Source organism: Hyperolius riggenbachi, chromosome 4, assembly GCF_040937935.1.
Source record: "Hyperolius riggenbachi isolate aHypRig1 chromosome 4, aHypRig1.pri, whole genome shotgun sequence".
NCBI classification, from domain to species: Eukaryota; Metazoa; Chordata; class Amphibia; order Anura; family Hyperoliidae; genus Hyperolius; species Hyperolius riggenbachi.
The window spans coordinates 171,847,565-171,869,627 of NC_090649.1; the positions used below are offsets into that span (position 1 = coordinate 171,847,565).

The 22,063-nt window shown below is 45.0% G+C and overlaps 1 protein-coding gene across 2 annotated transcripts in view; it reads right to left on the reverse strand.

The window, feature by feature from the left end:
• The window catches only part of SERPINI2 (serpin family I member 2), a 54,624-nt gene that overhangs the window by 25,350 nt on the left and 7,211 nt on the right, over window positions 1–22,063 (reverse strand). For both annotated transcript variants that reach the window (XM_068280957.1, XM_068280956.1), the window contains exon 3: window positions 1,829–2,059. In XM_068280957.1, coding sequence (XP_068137058.1) covers window positions 1,829–2,059 — 231 coding nt within the window. The remainder of the gene's footprint in view (window positions 1–1,828; window positions 2,060–22,063) is intronic.

Genomic DNA, 22,063 nt, shown 5'->3' on the forward strand with positions numbered 1-22,063 from the left:
TGAATTTACAAAATGGACAAGACTGGCACACACTGGTGCTTCGTGGGGGAGGGGGGTGTGTGAGGGTGCTCTATGCACAGCAATAAACACTGCGTCCCCACCAGTGGCGTAGCTAAGGAGCTGTGGGCCCCGATGTAAGTTTTACAAAAAGGCCCCCCTAGCACTCTATACATAACAATTGATGCGGCGCACCAAAACCTGCCAATGGCAACTACAGTGTCAGAAGGGGGTGGGAAACAGTTTGTTAATGATTACCCCAATTCAAAGTATCTATAGAAGTTATTATTATGATTATTATGAGCACAGGACCAATAGAGAGCTAATACTGTAGTTGAGGGAAAGCCCTTCGGGGCCCTGATGCGGTCGCAACCTCTGCACCCCCAATCTCACATAGAGAAAATGGTGGCTAGTTTCACAAAAAGAAGAAAACTACTGTTTCTGCAGTGAAATTAAGTTAGATAGAAACACATACTTGACTCTAAATAGACTGCTGGAAAATGTCAGTTCGGTTTGTTGGTTTTTAAAGCCTTAGTTCAGCCTCACATTTAATAAAGCATATAAGAGTAACATTGCACCAGGTAGCAAGGCACACAGATGCATCATACTTTATGTAATAAATATAGTTAAAGCTTCTGCCAGGCTGCAACCAGAAGCTCTTTAGTGCCGCTGCAACCAGAAGCTCTTTAGTGCCAGTAGAGTGTGAGTTCCCTCCCCTGCACAAAGCAGATCATCTGACCCAGTCCAACTCCTCCCACTGATGAGAGACATTAACTGTTTGTGGCCAGCACTGCAACTTTATAAATGCCATGTGTAGCTCTCATCACCCTGCTGTTCCTCCAACAAGACATTTCTCACTGTTCTTTATTTATTTATTTGAATAGATGCATGAAAAGAGTAAATGCAATCTCTCCCGAGTCCTGCTGCCTTTCTGCTTTTTCGGCCAAGGCCATGGCCTTTGTGGCCTTCCCAGAAATCCGGCCATGGTTGCATCATGCTCATGTTGTAGCGTGAACATTTTGCAGGCGCAGCATGCATACCATGAACATATCCAGAATATCACTATTGAAGTCTGTGTGCCAATTGGAATAAATGCTGTAATTTGCAGCTGAAGTTTATCAATCATGTACCCATGTAAAGCAGTCTTTGTTCCACTTGCCCTATGTCAGATTCAGAAACCTAACTCATCTGTTGGTATTAAGTCCGTGGGTGTTAGTCTACCTAGATATTTGTTTTATTCTGTTGCTTCTTAATAGTCGTATAAAAAAAAGAAAAGGAAGTGTAAAGCCTTCTATACAAGACTGTACACAATCTGTTTGGGCTATAATGTAATGCTCCTAAAAAAAACTAAAACATTTGAAACTAAAACACATGCAAAACCTGTATTGCGTAAGAACCCTTGCTGTATACAGTACACTGTGTCTGTGTACGTTTGGCTATACATTTCGATCTCGACTAGTAGTGCTCAGTCATTGGATTTGTATTAGTGCGACTGTCAAGGAAATGACATAGAGTGAACTTCTTGCTTGGATTTCTAGTACAGCCAGTAATCGTGTGCAGATTAAGTGTTCATAGGGCAGAGAATGATTAACTATAACGCTAAGGCTTTGTTCAGCTACCCGGAGTTTAGCTTTAGCCTTTTCCTTTTTGTTATTTTACTTGTATTATGTATTATGAAGCTGACACAGTTCTAAGCCTGCAGAGCTATGCATCTGTTTTGCTTCAAGCGTCGACAGCTTTGCGAGCCCAAATTTCATACGCTGCAATATTTTTAACTACAACAAAACACTACTAAACATTTTTTTTCCTATCTACAGAACATATAGATTACCATTTGTTTGTCTTTCTACCCATGCACTTATTATTTCGGCAGACGCTTTCACATCTTGGAAATTCACCAGCTTTATTTCGCTCTTTAAAAAATCCCTGTTGCTATGGAGATACTGCTCCTTCACGTGGAAGCCTTCTTGAAGGTAGAGGGCATTTGCAAGATTAAATGCAAATTCTTTATTTTCTTCGGAAATGACAGAGAGCAGCTTTCGGAGCCCAGCAAACTCCTCACCTAGAGAGCAGGATTTGTGTATTAGTAAATTCCGATGATCAAAATAAGAACAGAAAAGTGAGAAAAGCTATTTGGAATTAAAGATTATGACCAAGGATGAACACTCTTACCTCTCGTATGGATGTCGCACAATATACCTGACTCTCCCCAAATGCTGCTAAAGTTATACAAATGAGAACGTTACAATACAGCTGTGGTTTTTATTAACGGTAATTGGCTGTGTAAGAGATATACTGGCATAAAGTAATGTTTGTTACTGTGGCAGAGAGACAATTAGCTCGCCTCTCTCGGAGGGAAAGCATTGAGGCTCACAAGAGTGCAATGTATTTCTGTTGAACTGTGAAGAGATGAAGGAGTTGATTTATTAATCCATGGGAAAAACTTGTCCATGTCCATGCCCTTCTAAGAGCAAATCTGGCGGTACAGATGTAATAGCGGAACTGGCAATATATACTTGTTTGAAAGCCATATGTTTGATCTTTGTCCACACTATGTTAGGTGAGCAGCTTGCCTGTGGATTCTATCAATTTTAATGGTCGCCCACCGAATCAAAGGAAAAATTTAACCAAAAGCTTAACTAGAAGGTTAACAAAATGATATTGAAAGACCTCAGCTTGTGTATATATATATATATATATATATATATATATATATATTTTTATACTGAGTGATACAAATAATAAAGTTGAGAAAGACAGAATGAAAAATAACTGGGACAAAATTAAAGCAGTGGCTCAAAGCAACCAGCCCAGCTTCATGTGGTAAATAAGCACAGTAATTGGTTGCTCTGGGCAATTACTCCTCTCATCTTTATACCTCTGACCACACACAAGTATGTTTACTGCCAGCGCTTTATGGGATCAGTTTAAAAACAGTTACAAATGAAAGGAAAACTTTCTCCAGTAATCACTTAATCACATTGAAGAAAAATGTATTTGAGTTGATAAAATTCCAGTTTTCAGGCTCTCAGCACTGCAATGTCGCATTGGTGGTGTTTTGCAGTGCGGCAAGCCATGTTAGAATGTTGCGGTTACACCACACTGCAACACACCACTGTGAACGTAACCTCATTCAGGTTTATAGTAACCTGTCAAATACTGAGTGACATTTTGCTGAGTGGCTATTCATCCGGTGCTTGGCAAAGGGTTGGGGAAGACTGCACCATATTTGTATTTGGGGAGGACTGCAATATATATTCATGGTTGGGGAGGACTGCACCATATTTATAGTTGTGGAGGGTTGAAGAGGACTGCACCATAGTCTTAGTTGGGGATGACTGCACCATATTTATAGTTGTGGATGGTCGAGGAGGACTTCACCATATTTATAGTTGTCGGGTGATCACTTTTTTTAAGGTCAAACTTGAAAATGTGTTTTAACCATAGACATATTGAGGTCATTTATTAACACAGCACTGAGTTGTGTCACGTTGTGCATAGTGCACAGTGGATGCCCCAGCTTTCTTCATGTCTTATTTAGTGAAGCTACATGAGGTGTACTTCTTGACTAAGCACTGCTCACTTTGTTTTGTGGGAAATACTTGGCAGTCGCCGCACTGGAAATACTTAGCATCCACAATCCAGGAGCCTTGCAAGCTTTCCATGGTTTTAAATGTGTTCAGCTTTGTGAAAAGCAGTAATACCACCATCACTCAGCCCCTGAAAACTGTACCAGCCCTGTCTCCAGCTTCAGTAGCAGAGCAAAACCCTGTGATTATTTCGGTTACTCACAATTCTTATATTATTATTCCATAGTTTATAAGGTGGGTTGTGGAACTATATAATGAGGGACAACATCGCTTTTCTTTCCTCACAGAGCTCCCTGCCCATTGGTTGTTAGCACAGGCGCTCTTCAGACTCCATCTGCCCAGTAAAAGTCAATAAACCATATTGGTGCTGTAATACCTTATTGTCTGTACCTAGCTAGAGATCTTTATGGGGTTTTTTTCCTGTGAGACCACCTTCTTAATGCTCTCCTTCGGTTAGAGTCTGGCTGTTTTCTTGTTGATTTCAGAAAGCCCTGAGAACCCCCCCCCCCCCATGAGGAGATGGGCTAGTCCAAAATCTGTCGGTTCTGTCAGATTTCTACTACTTACTGTAAGTGACAGCAACATAGGAGAAAAGTAATGTATGGCTCATTTTACTCTGGAAGAAACGTACCAGTACTTCTTATTTGTACGTGTTTACATATATTTTAAATTTTAAGATTTTTGCAACAGAGGTCCTTTAAAGAGAGTCTGAATCGAAAACGAATGTAGCTTTTTACCTTCTATTATGCTTGAGCCATATGAGGAAATGTGAAACGCCGCATTCCCATGGCAAAATTAGTGCTTTATGCCCCCCAAATCCTCGGGGGGAAATCCGGGGAGTGCTTCCTGACAGAGGCAGAGCTTAGCGATGTAGCTCTGCCTCTAATGAAGTCAATCACTGCTGATCACCACCTCTCCTTGCCCCTCTCAATCTTCCTTCACAGAGAGGGGCGGGAGAGGCGGAGATCCGTGAGCAGATTGACTTCATTAGAAGCAGAGCGACAGCAGAAAGCATACAGTTTAAACATAATAGAAGGTAAAAAGCTGAAAATATTATCGCTTCAGAGTCTCTTTAAGCAAAGCTCCGCTGTACATTGTCAGAATATACCTTCTGCATTGAAGTTTTAAAGAGTCTGAAGCCAAATTAAAAATGGCTTTTAAGCTTATATTCAGCAGGGGCATGTTTTCCCCTGCTTAAATGCCGCTATCCCGCGGCATAACGAGGGGTCTTTACCCCCCAAATCCCCCTGCAAAATCCACAACCAACTTTGTTAGTTTAGTGGCTTTTACATGTTTGTTTTTGTTTGTTTGTTTGTTTTTTCATTTATTTATGGAATTATTTTTTTATTTGAATTTAAAGTTGGCAGATTCCTAAAATAATAATAATATATGAATATAACAAGCACCCATTGAGTTTGATTCTTAAAATCTGATTTAGGTAAAGTCTTCCCTTTATTCTGTAACAACTTTGATAATTCAACAAAATCCTTTTTCTGTAGATAATTTATGACTATTTATACAGATATTCTGAAATAAAGCCACCATAAGCCTTGTGGAATTTATTCTTTTCAGCAGGGAAAGATAGCAGGGAAGTTATATCGCCATTTAATTTTATTTGGAGCCTTTTATGGGAGCTCTGAGCGGAGAATCAGAAGTAACTGGAGCGAGTGATAACAGGCCCATGAGTGTGAGCCCTACTAGCAGCAATAAACCACTATTCATACCATGCAAGGTTAGCTACAGTACATTTCTTCTGTACTGTTTCAGATACCGTATATTCCAGCGTATAAGACGATAGGGGGTATAAGACGACCCCCCCAACTTTTCCAGTTAAAATATATAGTTTGAGAGATACTCGCTGTATAAGACTACCCCTCTTCCAACGCACACTAAATAAAAATTTAAAAAAAAACATCATATGCTGGTGCTACATATGAACAGATACTGGTGCTGTACTGTATGTGGTACCCAGTATATAGGCGATTGACTGGTCTGATTGGTCAACTCTCCCTAAGTGGATTGGTTAGCTCTCCTTGTCTACCTGTTTAGCAGCATGGAAGAATATGGGTGCTGTGCACATAAAACACCCTTCTGGCTCACCTTTGTATCCTTTTTACCTCCTCCTCTGCCTCTCAGATCTCGCACATGTTCGCCTGCGCTGCTTCACTACAGTCCTCAGCAGCGAGATCTGAGTCGGTAACAGGATAGGGTGTCGGTGCTCAAATACCCCTTTTCAAAATTCGAGTTAGGTCGAATTCGAATAGTAAATTATTCGAGATCAGTCGAATATTCGAGTCGAATAATTTTTACTATTCGATTCGACCTCGGAATTCGAGCTCACTATTCGAGTCGGTATTCGAGCTCATTATTCGAGCTGACTATTCGAAATGGCCTTAAATAGCTTCCAACACTTGTTTTGAGGGTGAATGATGCAAGAAACCTCTTTTTTTCCAAGTAACAACAGCAAGTGATTATGTGGGGATGTTCCTTTAAAAAAAAAAAGTTGAAAAGAGAAGTTGTGTCCAGAAATTTGTTCAGTACTGTATATACTTCTTCTTCTTCTTCTTTATCTTCTATATCTTCTTCTTCTTCTTCTTCTTCTTCTTCTATATCTTCTTCTTCTATATCTTCTTCTATATCTTCTTCTTCTTTTATATTGTCTTCTTCTTCTTCTTCTTCTTCATCTTCTTCATCATCATCTTCTTCTTCTTCATCTTCTTTTTCTTCATCTTCTTCATCTTCTTCTTCATCTTCTTCTTCATCTTCTTCATCTTCTTCTTCATCTTCTTCTTCTTCTTCTTCTTCTTCTTCTTCTACATCTACTTCATCTTCAACTTCTTCATCTTCTTCTTCTTCTTCATCTTCTTCATCATCTTCATCTTCTTCATCTTCTTCTTCTTCATCATCTTCATCTTCTTCTTCATCTTCTTCTTCTTCATCATCTTCATCTTCTTCTTCTTCATCTTCTTCATCTTCTTCATCTTCATCTTCTTCATCTTCTTCTTCTTCTTCATCTTCTTCTTCTTCTTCATCATCTTCTTCTTCTTCATCTTCTTCATCTTCATCTTCTTCATCTTCTTCTTCTTCATCATCTTCATCTTCTTCTTCATCTTCTTCTTCTTCATCATCTTCATCTTCTTCTTCTTCTTCTTCTTCATCTTCTTCATCTTCATCTTCTTCATCTTCTTCATCTTCTTCTTCTTCATCTTCTTCATCTTCATCTTCTTCTCCTTCTTCTTCTTCTTCTTCTTCTTCATCTTCTTCTTCTTCTTCTTCTTCTTCATCTTCTTCTTCTTCTTCTTCTTCATCTTCTTCTTCTTCATCTTCTTCATCTTCTTCTATATCGTCTTCTTCTTCAATTATTTCTCTTTTCAAATTTTTTTTTTTAAAGAAATGCAGCTATTTTTGAGCGTAACAAATAGCTGGTGGCGCACGCATGTTGGAAGCGCCATTGTATGTGCTCCCTGGCAGTGGAAACACACAGACAGCAGGAGGTAAATTCAGCAGCAGGAGGAGGAGGATGAGTGTGTGGCAGCAGGCAGTCAATGAGGCAGGCAGCGTGACATAATAGCCCTGGTACCTAGCGGTGATACCAGGGCTGTAAATAAACACAGCAGGCAGGAGGTCCCAGACAGCGGTCGTGCAGCCCACATTGTGTCCAATACACAACTGGGACAACACAGTTTTCAACCCGGGCACCTCAGAAAAATTAAACCTTTTTTTTTTTTATGGTTTTGTAGTTTTGGTTTTACAACCAATTACACAGATATAGCTATTTTTTGACGTAATAGCTGGTGGCAGAGTGGCAGCAGAAGGTAAATCTGTGTACCCTGGCGTTGGGAAACACAGACAGACAGACAGTAGCAGCAGCAGCAGGAGGAATGGAGGAGTAATGTGAGCAGCTATTGTTTGACGTAATAGCTGGTGGCAGAGTTGCAGCAGAAGGTAAATCTGTGTACCCTGGCGTTGGGAAACACAGACAGACAGCAGCATCAGCAGGAGGAATGGAGGAGTAGTGTGAGTGTGGCAGCAGGCAGCGTGACATAATAGCCCTGGTACCTAGCGGTGATACCAGGGCTGTAAATAAACACAGCAGGCAGGAGGTCCCAGACAGCGGTCGTGCAGCCCACATCGTGTCCAATACACAACTGGGACAACACAGTTTTCAACCCGGGCACCTCAGAAAAATTAAACCTTTTTTTATTTTTATGGTTTTGTAGTTTTGGTTTTACAACCAATTACACAGATATAGCTATTTTTTGACGTAATAGCTGGTGGCAGAGTGGCAGCAGAAGGTAAATCTGTGTACCCTGGCGTTGGGAAACACAGACAGACAGCAGCAGCAGGAGGAATGGAGGAGTAGTGTGAGTGTGGCAGCAGGCAGGCAGCGTGACATAATAGCCCTGGTACCTAGCGGTGATACCAGGCCGTAAATGAACACAACAGGAGGTCCCAGACAGCGGTCGTGCAGCCCACATCGTGTCCAATACACAACTGGGACAACACAGTTTTCAACCCGGGCACCTCAGAAAAATTAAACCTTTTTTTTTTTTTAATGGTTTTTTGGTTTTGTTTGTAAAACAAATTACACAGATATATAGCTATTGTTTGACGTAATAGCTGGTGGCAGAGTGGCAGCAGAAGGTAAATCTGTGTACCCTGGCAGTGGGAAACACAGACAGACAGCAGAAGGGCAGTACACAGCAGCCCACTGTAGGTGTAAAATGTGTGGCTGCAGGCGACGTAATAGTCAAAGTGAACCAGGCTGGTTTAGTGAGCAGGAGCCAGGAGGTGGTAAAGGGTGGTAAGGCACATTAACGATGGTTCTTAGCCAGTTCATGTCCCCCTCTCGCCGACAACAGGGGCCAGGAACTCGCCTTCCACCCACGCCTGGTTCATCTTGAGAAACGTCAGTCTGTCCACAGACTTGTGAGACAGACGTGAGCGTTTCTCGGTGACCACACCACCAGCTGCACTGAAGCAGCGCTCGGACAGCACGCTGGAAGGGGGGCAGGACAGCACTTCCAGGGCGTACTGCGCCAGCTCGCTCCAGATCTCCAGGCGCTTGACCCAATACTCCATGGGATCAACAGGGGCATCGCTGTCAAGCCCGCTGTAGGACCCCATGTAGTCAGCCACCATGCGGGTCAGGCGCTGGCTGTGACCGGTGGAGGATGCTGCTGCATGCACCTCCTCTCTAGTCACTGCTGCCGGAGCCTCTACAGTCCTGTAGAGCTCGTGGCTGAGAGACAGCAGGTCTGTGGGGCGCTTGCTGCTGGATGCAGGCACCTGCTGCTGCCTCTGTGCTGGCTGCTGGACAGTGGGGGTGGAAGGCTGGGGGAAGGCTTCCTCCAAGCGCTCAACAAGGGCCTGCTGCAAGCTCCTTATTTGTTGCGCTGGGTCTCCTCCTGCAGGCGGCAGGAACTGGCTCAACTTCCCCTTGAGGCGTGGGTCCAACATCATGCTGATCCAGATGTCCTCCCTCTGCTTCATCTGGATCACCCTGGGGTCTCTGCGCAGGCACTTCAGCATGTGCGCTGCCATTGGGAAGAGGCGGGCCACGTCTGCTGGCACATCGACGGCAGTGCTGCTGTCCTCATCCTCCTCCTCTGCCTCGTCAGCCTCATCCTCTCTCCACCCCCACACCAACTCAGCTGCACTGTGCTGATCCCCCTCATCAGCAGCAAGGTCAGGGACCTCCACCAAGTCCTCCTCCTCCTCCCCCTCAGAGGTGGACTGTGCAGCTGCTTGCCGCTCCTGCTGGTCCAAGGCTGCCACTCCCTGTTCCAGCAAAGCATCGAGGGCCCTGTTCAGCAGACAAACCAGGGGCACCCACTCGCAGACCATAGCATGGTCCCTGCTCACCATGTTAGTGGCCTGCAGAAAGGGAGCCAGCACTAAGCACACCTGCTGCATGTGCCTCCAGTCATCATCGGGGACGATGGACGGGATGTTGCTGGTCTTGTCCCTTCTCTGAGCGGCGGAAACAGTGGCCAGGGCAAGGTACTGTTTGACAGCGCGCTTCTGTTCAACCAGACGCTCCAACATCGCCAGGGTGGAGTTCCAGCGAGTCGGAACGTCAAGGATCAGCCGATGGCGTGGCAGATCCAGCTCCTTTTGCACGTCTTCCAGGCTCGCACAGGCTGCAGCCGAGCGCCGGAAGTGACGCACAACGTTCCTTGCCGTTTCCAGCAGTTCGCCCATCCCCTGGTAGGTGCGCAAGAACTTCTGCACCACCAGGTTCAGCACGTGGGCAAGACAGGGGATGTGGGTCAGGTTTCCCCTGTCTATTGCGGCAACCAGATTGGCCCCATTGTCGGCCACCACCTCTCCGACTCTGAGGCCTCTGGGGGTCAGCCAAATCCTCTCCTGCTCCTGGAGTTTGGCCAACACATGGGTTGCCGTCAGCTTGGTCTTCCCAAGGCTGACCAAGTGCAGCAGCGCTTGGCAGTGGCGGGCCTTCACGATGCTGCTGAGGCGGGGGGTTTGGCCAGGTGTGCCGGAGGATGGCAGAGGATCGGAGGAACCTGCTGCAGTTCCCCTGACCCTGCGGGGTGGCACCACCCACTGTGTTGCTGCTGCTGCTGTGCCCGCTGCTGCTCTCCCATCCTCACCCCCTTCCACCAAGCTGACCCAGTGGACAGTGAAGGACAGGTAGCGGCCTGTCCCGAAGCGGCTGCTCCAGGAGTCCATGGTGACGTGGACCCTTTCACCAACCGCGTGCTCCAGCCCTCGCTCCACATTGGCCATCACAAAGCGGTGCAGTGCAGGAATGGCCTTGCGGGAGAAAAAGTGTCTGCTGGGGAGCTGCCAGTCTGGGGCTGCGCAAGCAAGCAGCGCACGAATGTCGCTCCCCTCCTGCACGAGCGTGTACGGCAGGAGTTGGGAGCACATGGCCCGTGCCAGCAAGCCGTTCAGCTGCCGCACGCGACGGCTGCTGGGAGGCAGAGCCCTAACCACCCCCTGGAAGGACTCGCTCAAAAGGCTCTGGCGTGGCCTTTTGCTGGCACGGGAATCAGCAGACACAGCGGAGGAGGCCACTGAGGACTGGCTGCCAGAACAGGCCTCAGTGTCGGCGGCAGGAGTTGCAGAGGGGGGAGGAGCAGTGCGTTTCTGCACTCCTGCTGGTGCTGCTGGAGGAGCAGGAGGGCGGGTGGCTGCTGTTGCTGCTGCTGCTGAAGGCTGTGCAGTGATGGGTGTGGTGCCACTGCCAGCACCAGATGCCTTCAGCCTCTGGAACTCCTGATGCTGGTGGAAATGTTTCGCAGCGAGGTGGTTGATGAGCGAGCTGGTGCAGAACTTTAAGGGGTCTGCACCTCTGCTCAACTTCCGCTGACAGTGGTTGCAAGTGGCGTACTTGCTGTACACTGTGGGCATGGTGAAAAAGCGCCAGATTGGTGACAGAAACATCCCCCTACGGCATGGAAGCGCTGCTGCCTGTCTCCCTGTGGTGGTTTGGGGGGGGGCTTGGGTGCGGCTGGTGGTGGTACTGGCAGATGCTGCTGCTGCTGCTGCTGAGCCTGAGACACCAGCAGGCTGTGGGACCTGCCTACTGCTGCTGCCAATGCTTGCAATGATGCGCCTCCTTGCAAGGCCCACAAGAGCATCCTCCTCCTCCTCCTCAGAGCTGCTGAGGACGACATCCCCTGGAGGTGGTGGCACCCAGTCTCTGTCTGTCACCGGGTCATCAACATCCTCCCCCTCCTGAAACATGTCCTGCTGGGATGAGGACCCCCCAAACTCCTCTCCTGATGCATGGATGGGCTGCTTGACTGTCGCCACAGTCTTGCTGTCCAATCCCTCATCCCCCAAAGTGCCCATCAGCATCTCCTCCTCAAGATCGCCAACAACAGCAGACAATTTACTCATGATGCCTGGGGTCAAAAGACTGCTGAATGACAGGTCGGCGAGTGACGGTGAACTGGCCTCCTCCCCAGACCCTGCTGGGCGGCTGCTGCAAACAGGGGTGGTGGTGGTGGTGGTGAGGGTGGAGGCCTCAGATGCAAAGCTGATGGCGGGCTGCTCATCCTCCGTCATGAGTTGCACCACAGTGTCTGCATGCTTTTCCTCAATGGGACGTTTCCGACCCGGCTGGAGGAAAATCGGAGCAGGTGCTACACGCTGCTGCTGCTGTGTCTCTGCAGCGTGAGTTGCAGATGCTCCTGCTGGGCGGCGCCCAAGGCGTCCACGGCCAGTGGCTATGGGAGGAATGTTAGCCACTGACGCTGCTGCTGCTGCTGCGGAACTGTGCATGGTGGCGCGCCCGCGGCTTGCCACAATGCTGCTCCCTCTCCTCCTGATTCCCTTGCTGCCCTTCCCCTTGCCCAAACCGCGCTGGCTGCCACTTCCAGACATCTTCGATGTTTTGGGCGTATAGACAAAAGTTTTTTAAAAGGGCGGGTGAAAAGTGGGGTACTTTAATGGAGTGGGTTGGTGGGTGAGGTGACTGAGTGAGTGTCCCTAGTACAGTAAGTAAGTAGTAACAGTCAGGAAGTACAACTAGCAGTTACAACTTACAATAATCAGTAGTAATCACAAGTAAATTTAGTGTGTGTACACTACAGACAGTGAGTGCACGCACGCGCAAACACGCGCAGGAGCTAGCCTATGAACAGTGACTGAGTGAGTGTCCCTAGTACAGTAAGTAAGTAAGTAGTAACAGTCAGTAAGTACAACTAACTAATTACAATAATCAATCAGTTATCAGAAGGAAATAGAGTGTGTGTAGTGTGTACACAGACAGTGAGTGCACACACGCAGGAGCTAGTAGCCTATGAACAGTGACTGAGTGTCCTAGACTCCTAGTACAGTAAGTAGTAACAGTAAGTACAACTAACTAATTACAATAATCAATCAGTTATCAGAAGGAAATAGAGTGTGTGTAGTGTGTACACAGACAGTGAGTGCACACACGCAGGAGCTAGTAGCCTATGAACAGTGACTGAGTGTCCTAGACTCCTAGTACAGTAAGTAGTAACAGTAAGTACAACTAACTAATTACAATAATCAATCAGTTATCAGAAGGAAATAGAGTGTGTGTAGTGTGTACACAGACAGTGAGTGCACACACGCAGGAGCTAGTAGCCTATGAACAGTGACTGAGTGTCCTAGACTCCTAGTACAGTAAGTAGTAACAGTAAGTACAACTAACTAATTACAATAATCAATCAGTTATCAGAAGGAAATAGAGTGTGTGTAGTGTGTACACAGACAGTGAGTGCACACACGCAGGAGCTAGTAGCCTATGAACAGTGACTGAGTGTCCTAGACTCCTAGTACAGTAAGTAGTAACAGTAAGTACAACTAACTAATTACAATAATCAATCAGTTATCAGAAGGAAATAGAGTGTGTGTAGTGTGTACACAGACAGTGAGTGCACACACGCAGGAGCTAGTAGCCTATGAACAGTGACTGAGTGTCCGAGACTCCTAGTACAGTAAGTAGTAACAGTGAGTACAACTAACTAATTACAATATTCAATTACAATAATTATTTTTTTTTTTTATTATTATTATTATTATTTAGTATTTATATAGCGCCGACATATTACGCAGCGCTGTACAATGTATATATATATATATATATATCTTGTCACTAACTGTCCCTCAAAGGAGCTCACAATCTAATCTCTACCATTGCCATATGTCTATATTATGTAGTGTAAGTACTGTAGTCTAGGGCCAATTTTAGGGGTAGCCAATTAACTTATCCGTATGTTTTTGGAATGTGGGAGGAAACCGGAGTGCCCGGAGGAAACCCACGCAGACACGGAGAGAACATACAAACTCTTTGCAGATAGTGCCCTGGCTGGGATTCGAACCAGGGACCCAGCGCTGCAAGGCGAGAGCGCTAACCACTATGCCACCGTGCTGCCCACAGCAATCAGTTATCAGAACTTGGAAATAGAGTGTGTGTAGTGTGTACACAGACAGTGAGTGCACACACGCAGGAGCAGCTAGTAGCCTATGAACAGTGACAGTGAGTGTCCTAGTACAGTTACAGTATATAACTACAATACTAATACAATCAGTAGTAAAGGACAGCAGAAATACTGGTATAGAATAGAGAGAAATAAACAGAGGACAGGAGGACAGCTGCCCACACAGGCAGGCCCTGAGGCCTAAAGCTGTAAGCCTGCAGCAGCTGGCCTGTCTCTATGTAACACAAAAGCTACTAACTAAAATACAATGTCTAACTAACTAACAACAATATAGGTGTGTATAGGAGGTGTATGTGAGCAAAAACGCTAGGTAAATGACCACAATAAAGCTCTTGCTAAGCCAAAGCACAAAGGAGCAACTCTCTCTCTATGCAAGTCTCAGGCAAGGACGGAGAAACGTAACATGGCGGCCGCTATTTATAGGGTAGGGGCTGGCCAGGGTCCCCCTCTGTGATTGGCTGCCGTCAGAGGGCCTGGGAGCCCTCTGATTGGCTCTAAGGACATCAATCTGGGCTATGACGCTATTCGAGCTCGGTACCGAGCTCGAATAGCGCCGTTTGCTCGAATAGCTCGAATAGTGAATGGGCTATTCGAGTGTACGCGAATAGCCCATTCGAATAGCTGCAGCTATTCGGAGCTCGAATACCGAGCTCGAATAGCTGAAAAAGAGCTCGAATATTCGAGCTACTCGAATATTCGAGCTCTGCTGAGCACCACTGCCCGGCATCAATGACACCTGGCGTATAAGACGACACCTGACTTTTCATAAGATTTTCAAGGGTTAAAAAGTAGTCTTATACGCCAGAATATACAATAATTGTTACTAAAAACAGGTAATTCCGTTTATTCATTAAAGTACCGGTAAGTTACTCAAGTTATTCAAATCTAGATTCATTTTGTGGGTTTTAAAGTACAGTAAATCTCGAAAGTAATGCAGGTCAATTTGGCACGTGTGCATTTGGCAAAACTTCCTTCTCTTAGGGTGTAATGTTGGCGAGTGAGGTTTGGACTATGGGTACCCGAGGTGAGAAGAATATGGAGGTTGCCATATTTATTTTCTTTTAAAAGACATCCAAGGTGGAAATAAACTAATGAGATAAACAATTGTATCTGCCCTCCTTCTAAAAATGACTTTTTGGGATATCCCAAAGTTTTATTGTATATTTAAATCTACTTTTTAAGTATTTACTGTTTCATGGCCTCTTCTCAATAAGTAATTCATTGAAGTATGCCAGAGCTAAAATCTATGAACTATTGATCCTTTATTTTTTCTTTCCTGCTCTCAGAAGTCATTTGCTGCCAGGAAAGTGTTTTATGGCTGCAATTCCTTATCAGTGAGGGTTACGCCATAGTCTGACCCAGTCCCTGACCCGCGTACATGCAAAAAGGGCGTCAGGAAAAAAGAGCGCGGGGTGTAAACGATAAGCGGTAATAGCATTTATAAAAATATTGTGTTGTATTTCATTTACAAATAATGTTTTACAAATTAGAAACATTTAATAATGTGTATGAAATCGCAAATTGTGAAAACGATAATCTTCCCTGTTTTAAAATTGAAACTTATAATTACGTTTGTTTAAAAAAACGATAATATATGTTTAAGCGTTATAATTGTATATTATTGTGAATAACCTTAATTTATCATTTCTTCATATAATAAAATCTGAAAATATTGTTTATAACAATGAAAAAAAAAATAAGTGTGTTTGTAATAACTGTTGTAAAACATTAGTAAATATTACTAACATTTCACTACAACTAAAGCTAACCCTACTCTCACACAGAACCCTCCCTGTACCTATCCCTAACCCTCTGACCCCCCCCCCTGGTGGTGCCTAACCCTAAGACCTCCCTGGTGGTGCCTAACCCTAAATGTCCCCTGGTGGTGCCTAACCCTAAAATCCCTACTGGTGGTGCCTAACCCTAAGACCCCCCTTGTGGTGTCTAACCCTAAATCTCCCCTGGTGGTGTTTAACCCTAAGACCCCCCTGGTGGTGCCTAACCCTAAGACCCCCCTGGTGGTGCCTCACCCTAAAACCCCCCGTAGTGATCGCTTTATTGTGTGGAGAATGATGTTTTACAAATTGTGACTGTAAAAAATGTATTACATTTTACGTTGCATACTGATCGCTTTATTTTGTGAATAATAATGTTTTACAAACAGTAATAAGGGATACAATTTTAAAACAATGTTTTAGTTAAATACGATAAATATGTTTAGTATTTTTGTAAACGTTATTCGTCATGGGCGCATTTTGTAAATTTAAATCATCACAAGCGCCGTTAGAAAACATTAAAAATCTCCGGGCGCTGTTTGAAAACGTTATCAATCTCCGGTGCCCTTTTTTCCTGTTCGGCGCCCATTTATTATGGGAGTGAATAGCAGCGCCCTTTTTGTCCACTTGCCTCATGCGCCCAAATTCCTGCTTCCCCCTGACCCAGATAGAAACTGTCACTTGCATACCTGATTTTTAACTCTTTCAGGCAGAGAAAGAAAAAAAGGAACACAGCATAGTTATTTGTGTGCTTGGCACGGTACATACACATCTATTTCATCATGTCACATGTCACCTCGGATGTCCTTTAAACAATACTAGTTGCCTGGTAGCCCTGCTGATCTATTTGGCTGCAGTAGTGTTTGAATAACACCAGAAAGAAGCATGTAGCTAATCTTGTCACATATGACAATGTCAGAACTACCGTATATACTGCATGCTTGTTCAGGGTCTATGGCTGAAAGTATTAGATGCAGAGGATCAACAGGGCAGCCAGGAAACTGGTATTGTTTTAAATGAAATAAATATGACAGCCTTCATATCACTCTCACCTTGGGTTGCCTATAAAGGGAACCTTAACCGTGGGCCCAAAAATGCGGACGCGCTTTACGGCTCTTTATGACGGGGAATGCGGAAGAAGAGGACGCTTTGCCGGAGGACGACTGGCAGTCTGCCGAAAACGAAACTTAGCCGCGGAGGGAGACCGGAGGGCACCGAAGGACCGGCGCGGGCACAGGACTGCTGCAGGAAGCTTGGGAAAGCCCCAGGTAAGTGATTTTTTGTTGGGGACCCACGTTTAAGGTTCCCTTTAAGGAAAGGATTACCATTTAGGAGGAAAGGTTATTGTTACTGTAAAATCTTACATTTTTACATATAAAATATACATCTCATCCAGGATTAAATGCACTAGAAATGTCTTTTTTCCTGTGTTGCCACCACTTATAGTAGGTAGTTAAAATCTGACAGGTTTTAGACTAGTCCATCTCCTCATAGGGGATTCTCAGGGTTTTTTCAAAAGCACTTACTGGATGGCAGTTGCTAAGTCCAACTGCCAAAACTGTGTGCACACAAATAGGGAAGTATCTTTGTATAGATCCTTTACAGGGAGTGCATTTGAAAAGAATAAAGGAAAGGCTGAGAATCCCCATGAGGAAATGGACTTGTTCAAAACCTGTCAGATATGGTAGAGTTGTACTTCTTGCTGTAAGTTACAGCAACAAAGGGAAATGTAATTTATAGTGCATTTGATTCAAGAAGAAAAGTATATCTTATATGTATGTGTTTTAAATCTTAATTTTTTTTGTGGTAGTGGTCCTTTATGAGGTATCTCTTAGGAGCATTTTATGAGAGGGGTGTTATATTTGGCATGCAGACCTAGGCCTAGCTATACAACATATATAGCACATGTCACTAGGAAAGTAAACCTTAGTTCAAGGCTAGCTCTAGCAACATCACCAATATGGCTGCCCCATCATAGAGGAATGACAAAAGGGAGCAGGTCAGGCCTCATCCAAGAAAGTTGCATTTCCCTACTTACTTCTCAACAAAAATGATTTCTAACCTTGTTTAGTACTGCATAGGTCGACTTCAACAAACTCTTATTTCTTATATGCATAGATGTACATTCATTGTAGCATTCATTGCTTTGCATTCATAATTCTCATTTCATGCCAAGGTTATCTAATGGCTCCATTCAAGCTGCTGATAGAGCTTAGAGAATTATTGTGTGTAGTCACTTGCACACCCTCCCCATACAAAGTAGCTGTAACCATCCTAAGAAAGCTCATTAGGAACATTTTACCTTTATAATAGAGTCATTTGCAGCTGAACCTCGTATTATTCATATCTCAGGGCAGGGTGTGTATGATGTCTCTGACTTTAGAAAACTTTCTACTCCTTTCTTTTTTCTTTTTTTTTTTTTTTGCTTAAGCAGACTAGAGCATAAATGGAGCACAGTGGTTGCTGGCAAGAAGTTATTTACTGTGATGAGAGATTTCAAGCTAAGATTCATCAACCTTGTGCATCCATCCATCACCAAAGAACAGTAGTGATAGGTAGTGATAGATAGGATCAGCGACCTACCGAACTGTTGTATATATTCAGACCTTTGTTCAGCTTCCAATGCAGCTGCTGGTGGCTTTGTTAACATTCCACTTTAAACAGCATACAATTTAAAAAAAACAGTATGGCCCCCTCCTTCTCAGCCTCATTAGCCCTTTATACCACCTGCAGCTGGGAGTGCTCAGGAAAGTGTAACTGCTGAGCATGGGGCTGCACATCCTATGCATGATGGCATAGTGGGCAGCCTGGTGGCGTAGTGGTTAGCGCTCTCGCCTTGCAGCGCTGGGTCCCTAGTTCAAATCCCAGCCAGGTAAACATCTGCAAGGAGTCTGTATGTTCTCCCCGTGTCTGCATGGGTTTCCTCTGGGCACTCTGGTTTCCTCCAACATCCCAAAAACTTAGGAGAATGTGGGATAAATAATAATGAGGTGGTTTATGTGTATTGTTGACGTCCCTTAAAAAGAAATCCCAAGACATCTTCCCACTCCCAGGTAAATAGATAAAGAGGTCATTTAAGATCCTTATACCAATTTTCTATAAAAGGTTAAAAAGTTTAAAACACCTACAAATGGTGCGCGTTAGTGTGCGTTAGTATGCGTTAGTACGCGTTGGTATGCGTTTTTGCCATAGCATAGCAGTGAATTGTGAAAAAGATTTCAGTAAAATCACATGGGAGCTGAGCCATAGGAAAACATGGACATTACTTTGAAAATCAGTTTTGTTTCAGTTATAACTGAGAGCAACTGATTAAGTGTAAAAGGGGCCTAAAAGAGAAGATGAGTAATCGGTATCCCACCAATGCTTTTGGGGACAGATGATGGACACCTACTGATATTGTGTGACTGGGGCGGGGAGGGGGGGGGGCTGGCAGCCAACTCGGGGGCCCAGGGTGGTGAATTTGCTGTGGAGGGGTGGGACTGTGCTGGGGGGCCACCCAGTTACTTCTCCGGGCCCTATTGTAGCTAGAACTGGCCCCCCATTCCTCCACTGGTAAGAATGAGGTCAGGAATTGGAATTGCTCTGGGGTCGGAGCCCTACTTTTGCCATGTACATATAAATATATGTATATATATATATATATATATAGAGAGAGAGAGAGAGAGAGAGAGAGAGAGAGAGAGAGAGAGAGAGAGAGAGAGAGAGAGAGAGAGAGAGAGAGAGAGAGAGAGAGAGAGAGAGATGGGGGATTTTTACAAAATATACCTTTTATGCTTGGTATTACTGTGCTCAATTGGCCTGCCAAGTCTCCTGACCTGAACCCCATAGATAATCAGGGATATTGTGAAGAGAAAATTGAGAGACACAAGACCTAACACTCTGGATGAGCTGAAGGCCGCTGTCGAAGCATCCTGGGCCTCCATAACACCTGAGCAGTGCCACAGGCTGATTGCCTCCATGCCACGCCGCATTGAAGCAGTCATTTCTGCAAAAGGATTCCCAACCAAGTATTGAGTGCATAACTGAACATAATTATTTGAAGGTTGACTTTTTTTTGTTTTAAAAACACTTTTCTTTTATTGGTCGGCGGAAATCTGCTAATTTTTTGAGATAGGAAATTTGGGTTTTCATGAGCTGTATGCCAAAATCATCAATATTAAAACAATAAAAGGCTTGAACTACTTCAGTTGTGTGTATTTGAATCTAAAATATATGAAAGTCTAATGTTTATCAGTACATTACAGAAAATAATGAACTTTATCACAATATGCACATTTTTTGAGAAGATCCTGTATATTGTACTGTAACTATACCTAGCCCTAGTCTCACACAGAACCCTCCCTGTACCTATCCCTAACCCCTAGACCCCCCCTGGTGGTGCCTAACCCTAACCACCCCTCTGGTGGTGCCTAACCCTAAGACCCCCCTGGTGGTGCCTAACCCTAAGACTCCCCTGGTGGTGCCTAACCCTAACCACCCCCTGGTGGTGCCTAACCCTAACCATCTCCCTGGTGGTGCCTAACCCTAACAGCCTCATGGTGGTGCCTAACCCTAAGACCCCCCTGGTGGTGCCTAACCCTAAGACCCCCTGGTGGTGCCTAACCCTAAATCTCCCCTGGTGGTGCCTAACCCTAACCATCCCCCTGGTGGTGTCCAACCCTAACCATCCCCCTGGTGGTGCCTAACCCTAACCATCCCCACTGCACAAACACCCTTACACACATTTAAACAATAATATATTTAATCCTTATCCACTTTACCACCACGGGTGCGTATATCTATGCTCCTTTTAACACCCTTTCCCCACTCGTGCGTGCGCTCCCGCACTCGTGCACGCCGCCGGCCGCTCGCCCGGAGATCAATGAATGGAAAAAAACCGTTCCCGTTCATTGATCTCAGCCCTCCAGCAATGATCGGCTGCTTCTATGAGAAGCAGTGCGATCATTGTGAAAAAAGAAAGTTTTGCAGCCTTATTGAACGTCCTGTAAGCGTACTTCCGACGCTTACAGGACTCATGCACAAGAAATTACTGTGGCCATCTTGTGGCTTAATAGTAAAACTACATCCAAAACATTTTTCATATACAAATACACTTTTACACTATAAACTAGTGTAAAAGGGGCCTAAAAGGGAAGATGAGTAATCGGTATCCCACCAATGCTTTTGGGGACAGATGATGGACACCTACTGATATTGTGTGACTGGGGCGGGGAGGGGGGGGCTGGCAGCCAACTCGGGGGCCCAGGGTGGTGAATTTGCTGTGGAGGGGTGGGACTGTGCTGGGGGGCCACCCAGTTACTTTTTCTCCGGGCCCTATTGTAGCTAGAACTGGCCCTCCATTCCTCCACTAGTAAGAATGAGGACAGGAATTAGAATTGCTCTGGGGTCGGAGCCCTACTTTTGCCATGTACATATAAATATATATATATATATATATATATATAGAGAGAGAGAGAGAGAGAGAGAGAGAGATGGGGGATTTTTACAAAATATACCTTTTATGCTTGGTATTACTGTGCTCAATTGGCCTGCCAAGTCTCCTGACCTGAACCCCATAGATAATCTGGGATATTGTGAAGAGAAAATTGAGAGACACAAGACCTAACACTCTGGATGAGCTGAAGGCCGCTATCGAAGCATCCTGGGCCTCCATAACACCTGAGCAGTGCCACAGGCTGATTGCCTCCATGCCACGCCGCATTGAAGCAGTCATTTCTGCAAAAGGATTCCCAACCAAGTATTGAGTGCATAACTGAACATAATTATTTGAAGGTTGACTTTTTTTGTTTTAAAAACACTTTTCTTTTATTGGTCAGCTGAAATATGCTAATTTTTTGAGATAGGAAATTTGGGTTTTCATGAGCTGTATGCCAAAATCATCAATATTAAAACAATAAAAGGCTTGAACTACTTCAGTTGTGTGTATTTGAATCTAAAATATATGAAAGTCTAATGTTTATCAGTACATTACAGAAAATAATGAACTTTATCACAATATGCACATTTTTTTAGAAGATCCTGTATATTGTACTGTAACTATACCTAGCCCTAGTCTCACACAGAACCCTCCCTGTACCTATCCCTAACCCCTAGACCCCCCCTGGTGGTGCCTAACCCTAACCACCCCTCTGGTGGTGCCTAACCCTAAGACCCCCCTGGTGGTGCCTAACCCTAAGACTCCCCTGGTGGTGCCTAACCCTAACCACCCCCCTGGTGGTGCCTAACCCTAACCATCTCCCTGGTGGTGCCTAACCCTAACAGCCTCATGGTGGTGCCTAACCCTAAGACCCCCCTGGTGGTGCCTAAACCTAAGACCCCCTGGTGGTGCCTAACCCTAACCACACCCCTGGTGGTGCCTAACCCTAAATCTCCCCTGGTGGTGCCTAACCCTAACCATCCCCCTGGTGGTGTCCAACCCTAACCATCCCCCTGGTGGTGCCTAACCCTAACCATCCCCACTGCACAAACACCCTTACACACATTTAAACAATAATATATTTAATCCTTATCCACTTTACCACCACGGGTGCGTATATCTACGCTCCTTTTAACACCCTTTCCCCACTCGTGCGTGCGCTCCCGCACTCGTGCACGCCGCCGGCCGCTCGCCCGGAGATCAATGAATGGAAAAAAACGTTCCCGTTCAATGATCTCAGCCCTCCAGCAATGATCGGCTGCTTCTATGAGAAGCAGTGCGATCATTGTGAAAAAAGAAAGTTTTGCAGCCTTATTGAACGTCCTGTAAGCGTACTTCCGACGC